We start from the raw sequence: 10,769 nt of genomic DNA on the forward strand, positions 1-10,769 counted from the left end.
CAAAGCATCCAGGTTTTTTTTTTTAGAATGTCATGAGATCATCGTTGTATTTGGAAACCTAGTTCTGAAAGGAATGCTAAATCACTCCTGTGTTAAGGTTTCAGATGTGGTTATTGGGGTGGTGGGATATTTATAATGTGGTTTCTGCAACCTTCAGGGGGTAAACGTTGAAATCATGTGCTTACTGGTATCCTGGTATGTATTTATTTTATTGTTTTTCCAAAGCCATAACTTCCTTGATTTACAGACTTTCAGGTTATCTGTTCCTCTTTGGGATCAGAGATCTCTTTGAGGTAGCTGCTGAGCAGATATTCTGTAAAGTTTTCAATTTGAGTTCTAGGAATGCATGTGAGGATTAAGAGAATGACTGTTAGGGATCTCAGAGATGCAAGACTTCTTAACCAACCACCCACCCCGAAAAACCCAATACTGTATATGTTTCAGTTATTCCCAAATTGTTACTGATAAGTATGTGAATGAATAGATGGGCCCTGTAGGTAGTGCTTATTAGAATGACTTTTACATTTTGTCCTCCAATACAGATACCTGTCTACAGAATATTATTAAGGTCATCAAGTGTGTGTGCATGTATAAAATAGTGGCTTTTCGCTTTAAAATCCGTGTGAGAGCTGTCCCCCTCCTTTCACCATTCCCTCTGGTGTGATCCTTAGGAGCAGGAGGCAATACAAGAGGTAATAGAAGAAGGCAAGTTGGCTTCTTAAACAGAGTAGTGTTTCTAAAATAAAGTGTAATGGTTCATAGACATGATTCCTATAAAACCTCACTGCACAGCACAAAGAATGACAAGGAGTTAAATCAGAAGAAAGGTAGTTTGAAAGACTAGCAAAAAACCCTGGAAATTTTGGAGCAAAATTATTATCAAGATTATGTAGATTGTGTGTGTCCAGTAACATCGCTCTATAGTTAAACAGAATGATCAGAAGTGTAGCTAGATCAGTGGTTGTGAAAGAGTGAGGTGGATTTCTGGGGAGGCATAGATAGTTCCTGGGGTGGTACAAATTCTTGCCTCCCACTGTCTAGCCTCCTTCAGTGGGAGCAGGCACACCACCAGGGGGTGGTGGCAGGCAGCAGGTTACAGGTACCACTCTATGCAGAGATACTCCAGTCTAAACCCATTTCAGTGGATTTAAGGCTGGAGTAATTTTGCATAAGAGCCTTGTCAGTCTTTTGAGTCTGCCTGTCAAGGAGTCAACCTCCCCCCTCCCCCTGTCCTTGTGAATCTTACTCACCATCCCCATTCTGTTTCTCCCCTTTCCTTTGATCTATATTACCTTGGGCCCTGGATGGAGGTGGGAACAGCCATATGAACTTTTTTGTAGGTTGGGTCTTTGTTTCCTAGAGAGACTTCAGATATTTCTAAATGGTTGTGATGATAAAGCAAACCAGAGCTTAGGGGAGTCTTTCAGATTTGATTCAATGATTACTGTGCATCCTCTACTGACCTTGCTAGTTCATTTGGCACAGTTCCTGTATGAATTGTGTGTGCTGGGTTCCCTGAGGATGACAAGCCTCTCACTGTGAAATCACAGTTGAGATGCTTATTATGACATGCTCTGAAACTCCCTGGTTTAGATTAGTTGTCCTTTATTGCGAATAATTACAAGTACTTTTGCATGCAAATAAAATACTCCAATTTTCTTTGTGTAAGATAAAAGCATAGCATTAGTGGACAGATAAGTATAAAAAGCATTCATAAGTTCCTAAACCAAATAAAGAGCTGTGTGGTCTGCTTAAATACAAGCTGCATTTTTGTTCTTGCCCAGATTCCTACATACAATGAAATAACTGTTCAAGCATATTATACAAAAGCTATACTCTTTAAAAATTCATTTTAATTTTAAATGTGTATAGCCTACTTATTGTACAAGTTTATAGTTTGGGTATGGGAGTTACTGGCCTGTCTTGATCAGTCAGCTACAAGATGACTCACTCAGCTAATTTAGAAGTTGTGAAATGTATGAGGATAAGTTTAAAGAAAAACTTCTGACTCTTTGAATACTCAGTGATGTTTTCCAGTGTGGCATGCACCAGTCGATTAAAAATTTTTTTTATGCCTTGCTAGATTTAAAGCCGCAAGAGGAACATGCAATGCTATCTTTCAGAATAACTTAAAAAGTGTTACTCAGTGATGTTTTCCAGTGTGGCATGAACCAGTCGATTAAAAAAAATTTTTAATGCCTTGCTAGATTTAAAGCAGCAAGAGGAACATGCAGTGCTATTTTTCAGAATAACTTAAAAAGCATTTAGACTGGTTAAGAACAGTAGTTGCTTTTAAATTAAACTCCCTATGTGTGTGGTTAGTGATGTTACTTTATCAGAACAGCTTTAGGAGAGAAAAAAACCTGTGTGACAATCAGCTTCATCTAGGTCTTGGAGCCAAAAGAGTAGCTTGAAATTGAGCAGGCATTACTTGATGGAAGCCTCAGAAGTTAGCAGGATTTCAGTGCTCTGGAAGAGAAATGTCAGTGCTCTGCGTAACACCTTCATCTTCTGTAGGATTAGCAGAGACAAGCTAGGTAAATACAGTAATTTACACAGATCAAAAATACAGAGTTAAGTTGCCTTAACATGAATTGATGTTAGGTTTACTTAAGTTCTACTTAAAATGTCTTAAAATGTGAGATATGATCACATTTGCAGCCCCAGGTCCATCCCCTTCACCCTCCCCTGGGCCCAGTTCGAGTCCCTTCATAGGCCCACCAGGGAAGGGGAGGACCTGGTTTTCCCGCTGCTGCTGCTGCCCGGCCCCCAAGTTGCCCGAACAACTTGCCCCACCCTGAAGGACGTGGCCACCATGGCCACTCGTTGCCCTGCTGGCTCTCCACAGCACACGGGACCACAAACAGGGCCCGTAGTGAGTTGAGACCCTGCTTCTGAAAAGTTGATTTGTGGTACAGTATGCCTACAACATCTCTTCCTTCTCGCCACCCAGTACATTGTCCATTTGTCCTGTGCTCATCCATCTTCTAAGGAAGGATCAATCTGTACAAGGGAAGCAGGAGGGGTCGTCATGGGGTTCTCCAATACCCTATTTTCCTCCTCTTAGAGAAGATATCTCCCCACTGTCTTGCCCCATGACTACAAATTGACATTGAAAGTGAATGTTGCCCGGCCCTTGATTATACAGATATTTCTGTATGTTGTTATTATATGTGACGTAAATCACAAATTTGCACATTCATTTTATTTGACTTGACTTCTGCATAGGCCATCTGGTGCTGTAGTGCTCCAGATACTCTGTTAACAAGGCATAATCTTAACGTGGAATGAGTGGAAATTTCATATATAAACAGTGCACAGGCAATATTCCAATCAATATTAATCCTTGTAATGAAGTGAGGAGTAAGTATGTTCAGGAGTTTAATTGGATCATATCACTTTATAAGGGTTCTTCTTATTCTTTGTCAGTATTTGGTATCTCACTATTATTGACTGCAATGTTTTATTTACATTGTTTTAAAACTTGCTGTCACTTTCCCTGAACCCTTGGAAGGAGGCGGAGGAAAGGTATTCAGACTACCCTTTGGTTACATAGCTGTGCGTAAACAGTTTTTTATTTGTTGCAGCACTGGTATTTGCTGCTCTTATTTTAAAGCACTTCATAAAGTACTTCTCATTAATATTTTTATCTCGGTATATTCTCTGTACCTTAGCTCGGTGGTGTTTTCACTCACGATGTAACCAGATGGCATGATCTTCAGGATGACTTAGACTGCTAGAAAGTATATCTAGAGACATCATAGCTAGCCAAGAAACAAAGATATTAAAACCCTGTTTTAAGGCTTTCATCTTAATGTTTGGAAGGACCCTGTTGAGATGGTAGTATGTGGAAGAAAGCCAGATGATATCTCTGTGGAATAGTTAGCTGGAACCTAGTAGAAGTGGACGGCAAAGGATGAGATGGTTAGACAGTGTCATAGATGCAACGAACATGAAATTGAGCAAACTTCAGAGGACGGCGGAAGACCGGAAGGCCTGGCGGGAGCTGGTCCATGGGGTCGCGAAGAGTCGGACGCGACTGTGCGACTGAACAACAAAAATAAAGCATCTGTGGGGAAATCTAATGCATATTCTTCTATTTTGTAGTTGTCTTCATAACGTGGCAGCAATAACACTAACTGTTTTCATAATGCTGACATGTGACACACTGTTGTAGTTTTTTTTCATTTTTTAAGTTTAGCAGAGTAGCCCTAATCCAACATAGTTGGTTGCTCTAAAAATGCCGAGTTTATCTGGCTTTTGTCAATGTCTGGAACCGGTGACAAAGATTTGTGATCTTTACACAAGTCGTAGCCTAAACCTACAGTGCTTATGTACTAACTTTAATGCCTTAATTTGATTGCTGGATGTTGATTTCCCTGATTGCTGTATACAGCAGTGTGTCCTCATAAAACAAATTAAGAGTGAGCAACCCTTTTCTGTTTTTTGCACATCCACCTAAGGGGAACAGCTAAGTCAAATTTTGCAAGAATGAGAAGGATTTCTTTGATTTAGAAGCATGTCTCAGCTCATGTGCTTAACTGCTATACCAATTCTTATGGTGTCTATAAAGTATGGACCGCTCAGTTTTTCTACATGGGCTGGTGCAACTTTCCTTCCTGTTCTGATTTCCCATTGTGACCTGTCTCTCAGAACATGGGGCTGTAATAAATTAACTGTTGTAGTTTTATACTGTCATTGTTTACTTTTTCTGATTTTGTTGGCACATTGCTTGTATGTATTATCCTGTTTCTACTGTGTTGTTTTTGAATTGTTTAATTCCACTTTGAATCTCAGCAAGAAAGGTGGGTTATAAGCGAAATGAATAGGTCTACATTTATGTAATGTAGAGTGGCAATACAAATTTAAGATAACAATTACTTTAGGAAGATAAATGTTCAGTAAGTCAGAACTGTGTCTTGAAAGGAACTTGGTTCAAGCCCAAAATAGTTTTTTGGGGGGGGTTTGCCCATTATTGACACTAAGTGGTGGTCTTTTCTGCTGCAGTTTAAAGAAAATAAGTTCAGGTACAACAAGTACTTATTCCATTATTTTTCTGGGCCTGTATTCAGAGCATAACCACACAGAGAAACCCCTCTTAGGCTGCAGTCTTAAGCATGCTCCCTGGGGAGTGTGGATTGAATTGTGAATTTTGCAGCTAAACCCCTCTTAGGCTGCAGTCTTAAGCACGCTCCCTGGGGAGTGTTTTACTGAACTTAGTGATATATATATATATTCTTAGGATTGCATTGTGAATTTTGCAGTTTACCTCCAGTTAAGATCTGGTCATTTGCATTTAGGACTCTGGTCCTAGCTCAAAGACACCTTGACCTGGATGGCCTAGGCTAGCCTGATCTTGGAAGCTAAGCAGGGGAGGCTCTGGTTGGTATTCGTATGGGAGGTGACCAAGGAATTCCAGGGTTGCTATGCAGAGGAAGGCAATGGCAGACAACCTCTGTTAGTCTCTTGCCTTGAAAACTCTATGGGGTTGCCCTAAATCAGCTGCAACTTGATGGCACTTTACACACATGCACAGCTGAAAGATGAGGATTTTGTTTTGAACCTTTATGTGGACAGAATGACTTACTTGTTTGGGGGTACCTAATTTGGAAATCAGACCCTGTGAGTTTCTATATGGCTTTTTTTGTTTAATCTACTTCAATTTCAAGTACACATTTCAGATTAAGATTATAAATCTGTAAAATCCCTTGACATAGTTTCTGCGTTCCATTAATTTCAACACTTGATGTATACAGGGTTTAGTGCTATAGTATTGGATGGTTTGGGATGTGGTTATGAATTTGTAGGTGAAATTATTAAGATTTACAGTATGTATAGTTATAGAATCTTTGGAACATGCTTTTTGTATGAATCAAGGATTTATGTTTATGATTGGGTTTGTAAAACCTGATCATTTTGAATACTGAAATTAACACTGGATCTGTTTTTTCTCCCAGAAGGACTGCAGCCATCAGTTTGTAATGTGCAACAGCTTAGAGGTATTCCTCTTTGTCTCACTGAGTTGCACAGACAGCTTCTTAGAATGCTGATTGATCTGATTAGAATCCTTCTGAATAGCAAACCCATAGATTTTTCAGTGTAATGTTAGCAAAATCAGCAAGATTCAAAGTGTTTTGGGTACATTCATATCCATCTGTTTCTGGCATTCTTCTGGAAATGGGAATTTCATGTTGTCATCTGATATTCTTCCAAGATCTTGAACAGGGATGAGTTATCACATTCTGAAACATCATGTTTTGTTTGTGTTTGTGCTGTGACCTGATGAGAGTAAACATGCTCTTGTGTACTTTACTGTTAACTTGTTGACTCAGGAAAGCACACTTCACAAGTAGCAAGCTTAGCCTTTGAGCCTTATTATGGTATTACAGAAAGCCATAATTCAAACTTAATTAGGATATCAGAGCTTATGTACCTTTGTTTAATATTATTGTTTTTTGTCTTCCTTAGGTTATATACCTCACCAAAGAAAAAAGTGACCCCAGTGCAGAAATCAGTTAGTCCACTAGTTTGGTGTAGGCAGATATTGGATTACCCAACTCCAGATATTGAAAGTGCTAAAAAGTCATTGATCCACAGGCTTGAACAAACAATGTCAGGTGAGTTTCTGCTTCACTGATTATACTTAAGTAGTATACAGAAACGTGGAGTCTGTTTTTAAAAACTGTATTTTGTAAGACATAGCCCAAGGCATTTTTAAGTCCAGTTGACATTTGTGGTGGTGCTAAGCACATTCTTGAATTTCTTCCATCAAAATCAAAGCAACTGAAGTGTTTAACTTTGGCTTTAGTATATTCATTGCATTTAAATTTGAACTGAAATTTGGGAATGTCAGTACTTGTGGGACTGCCTCGTACATTAACATTTCCTGCTGTGTGAATTTCTGATTAGGTGAGATCATGTGTCCTGTTCTGTAACATGTGAAGGAGGTTGCCTGTGTTTTTTCAGTCCCAAGTACTCAGATCAGGAAACTGCCCACTTAATCTCCAAACATGAAATTGTATTGTGTGAAATAAACAAACATCATTTGTAACTCTTTTCTCCTAAAGAAAAAATTATTGTTTTTCAGGCCAGGCAAATAGCTGAAATAGTAGAACCGATGAATGAGATTTTGCTGCCAAGTAATAATTTAAATCCATAGTTTTGAACTCAAATAAGAAAATGTTGACATTGGATACTGCTTCACTTAATAGTTTCCAGCAGTATGTCAGGCATCCAACTCAGAGCAGAAACTGCTTGTGTCTGTGGTTATGTGCTTGGCAAATGTAAATTTGCAGTTCCTGCATTACATGTTATCCCATCTCCCGTTCTGTGAAAAAGCATGTAACGCTGCTTTTTTCACAAAAGAGGAGCTTTTCATTTATAGTTCCTACATCATATTGCTTATATGAAGTGATCACTTCTGTGAGCATGGTTTCTTCATGCCTTTGCCTTTTAAGCCCTTGTGCATCATCAGAACTGAATCTTAGAAGTTTCTCAGTTCTTGGATTTTGTGTGTGTGTGCATGTGTATTCAACTTTTTTTTCCCTTTTGAAATGACCTTTTTAAAAAGAAACTATATTGAAAATATTAGGATGCTTGTATAGAAGTGTTAAAGCTTGAACGAAGAATAAAATATTCTTCATATTGCCAAAACATGGATTTTCTCACTGCGTATTAAGAGAAAAATGATGTTTGCTTGTAATGGCATTAATCTTATAGCATCAATTATCAGGTAGGCTGCCAAAGGAGGAAACAAATCAATCCTCACTAGTCTGAAGGCCCCAATTTTTATTAAAATGCTTTGACCAAAAGTTTCAGTGATCTGGCTTGAAGAAATAGCATCAGGGAAGCAGAAACAAGTCAATGAAGACTGACGCTACAAAAAGTTGTCAGTCTTTAAGGTTCATACCAGGCTTCTTGCTCCTGTAATAGTTGTCATTCCAGTTATGTAATAAAGTGTGTTGAACAGAGAATTAAATAGGCTAGTAGCAAATAATGGTCGAGAGATTTCTTTAAGTTGTGTGAGTGGGCAACAGAATTGTAAATGAGGCCTAGAGGTATACAATGATGCAAACTGGGGCAAAACATGGTCTTTTCACTATACTTACACACTAATGATGCCTTAACTGGTGGAGACTAGGGAAACAGTGAATTCCGTGGAAGATATTACTAGGAAAAGAGTTGAAAATAAAGTGCTCAGAACAGTAATGCCTTTCTGTAAATATCTGTGCAGCTCTATTTGGAACAAAGTATACTGTTCTAATCACAGCATGTCAAAAAGGGTATTGTAGAGTTCGAAAAGGTATTGAAAAGAATAGCCAAAGCGATCAAGGGTTTGGTACTTTGAGGAAAGACCTCTGGGGCTTTTTAATGTAGAGACAAGATGGCTGAAAGAGGAAGGGGACGTGACAGATGTATAGAATATATGCATAGTGTGGAAAAAGTGGATAGAAAGAACTTTTTCTTCTTCTCCCAAAATACTGAAATTCTGGGTTACCCAACAAAATTGCTTGGCAGTAGCCTTGGGGCGAGAAAGAAAGTTCTTCATACAAGAGATAATTTAAGGGAGTTCCCATCCCATGATGCAGTGATAAATAGCTTAAATGGTTTGGGCAGAATAGATAAATATTCAGTGTCATTGTTTCTTCGAATACCAGCTGCTGGTGGCAAAAGCAGTGAAGGGTTATTGTCTTTATTTTATTTACTTATTCAGACATTTACACACCACATTTCCCTTATGGGTCAAGGTGACTTAGAGTTCAAAACCTTCCATAATGAAATTGTGTTTATTCACACACACACACACCCGGTACATACCGTAGCTGTAACTCAGACACCATTTAAAAACCCTTGCACAGTATGGCATCTAAATTGTGTTTATTCACACACACACACACGGTACATAGCTGCAACTCAGACACCATTTTAAAACTCTTGCACAGTATGGCATTTTCATCAGGGAGCCTGTCCCACAAAGTGGGAGGCACTATTGAGCAGTAAGGGGTTCTGATAGATGCCAGGTGAGCAGCCCTGAGTGGGGGAGTGAGAAAGTTACCATTAGAATACTGTAATTGGCGTATGGGGAGAGAGAGGCTCTGCTTGTGGGTTTTCTGGAGGTGTCTAGTAGGCCACTATGGAAAACACTGTGTTGGACTAGATAGGCCTATGTTTGATTCGGCAGAGCTTGACTAATGCCATGACAGTGTAGCTGCTTCACCGTCAGGTATGGGTCTCACCAACAGCAGTGTTCCCGTATGTCATGATACAACACAAGAGTTCTAGGCATATGGTGCACAGCGGTATGGTGGTTGAACAAGATATATGAGTCTTGGTCTTGTTTGTATGGGAGAGGCATACTCTTGATGCCTCAGAACAGGATTGCTTGGTGATGCTGACTTGGGTCTCACCAACAGCAGTGTTCCCGTATATCATGATACAACAGTGTTCCCGTATATCATGATACAACATAAGAGTTCTAGGCATATGGCGCACAGCGGTATGGTGGTTGAACAAGATACATGAGTCTTGGTCTTGTTTGTTATGGGAGGGGCATGCTCTGGATGCCTCAGAACAGGATTGATTGGTGATGCTGACCTGTAAAATCTCAGATGAGCACCAGGCTCTTCAGAGAAAAGAAGGCCAGTCTCTGAGTAAACATGACTTCCAAAGCAACATGTTTGTCTTTATGGATTTGGGCTGTGCAGCAAGAAGCGGTATATCATGATGTAAGGTATTTCAATGTCACTGGGGCTGACAGGGAGAAATTGATTGAGAAACTCAGAGCATGTTTGATGATGGAGACAGGAGTGGTTGATCCTGTGCCTAAAGCGGTGGCACACTTCCTTGGTATTACTGGCAGTTCAGTTTCCATTCCTGTGTAACCAGGCTCCTTCATCCTTTTACAAATGTTCTGTAGGTTTCCCCCCAAGGGAATGCAAATGAAACTGGAAAACCAAGCCTGATGTTGAGTGATTACTTTGTCTAACTCTGAATGCATGTTTAGCTTTCGGTATGCACAGAATGCCTTACAGAATCATTAAAAAATGCTGACTGTTTCACTGAGGTTTTGATCACATATTGCTACTGCTCTGTAAGAAACAGTCTTTATTTAAAAGATGGAAAAATCATTTATACTTACATAGCATTTAAAGTAAACAGTTTATGCTCTAACTTCTTGCATACTGTTCTCTGCACTTTTATACAGCCCTCAAGAGACACAGTCTGTACAGTAATCCATTCAGCACTGTCAATTACGCAAACTCTTATAGTCCAAACACTGGCAGTCCCTACAACAGTAGCTACAACTCCCCTTCCTCCACACCAGTGAAACCTCCTTTAGTAAAACAGCTTATTCTTCCTGGAAACTCAGGTAAGGGTCTCTATAATGGCCATGTTTTAAGTTGCAGGTGACATGAATCATGACAAGCTTATAAATGTTCTAACAATTTGTTTCATTTAACACATCATATTGGATGAAAGTTGCCACCGTTTGACTACTTGACTGTAGTGACACGCTGCCATGCCTCTCGGCACGCTTAGTTTCTGTGATGTGACACAAATCTTTCGGACACCAGTTGGTGCCATAGCCGGGTCAGGAAAGGATGGTTTACAGGCTTCCCTGTGGGTGGCCTGTGGCTGTTGCAAAGACCAAATTTCTATGCTTTGTAGACGGCTGGGCTATTTCCTGGCTTATTCCATTCAAAACATTAATTGCCATGCATTCTTTTGTGGCAGAGGAAGCCCTAAGGTAACTGTGAGTAATTGTATTC

At 39.6% G+C, this 10,769-nt stretch overlaps 1 protein-coding gene across 1 annotated transcript in view; it reads left to right on the plus strand.

The window, feature by feature from the left end:
• The window catches only part of SLAIN2 (SLAIN motif family member 2), a gene marked incomplete at its 5' end in the record, with an annotated part of 43,278 nt that overhangs the window by 765 nt on the left and 31,744 nt on the right, over positions 1–10,769 (plus strand). The window contains 2 exons of the mRNA XM_015412865.1: positions 6,469–6,617; positions 10,205–10,369. Of these exons, the coding sequence (XP_015268351.1) occupies positions 6,469–6,617; positions 10,205–10,369 (314 nt within the window). The remainder of the gene's footprint in view (positions 1–6,468; positions 6,618–10,204; positions 10,370–10,769) is intronic.

The sequence above is a fragment of the Gekko japonicus genome, unplaced genomic scaffold (genome assembly GCF_001447785.1).
Source record: "Gekko japonicus isolate JY-2015 unplaced genomic scaffold, Gekko_japonicus_V1.1 scaffold1332, whole genome shotgun sequence".
NCBI lineage: Eukaryota > Metazoa > Chordata > Lepidosauria > Squamata > Gekkonidae > Gekko > Gekko japonicus.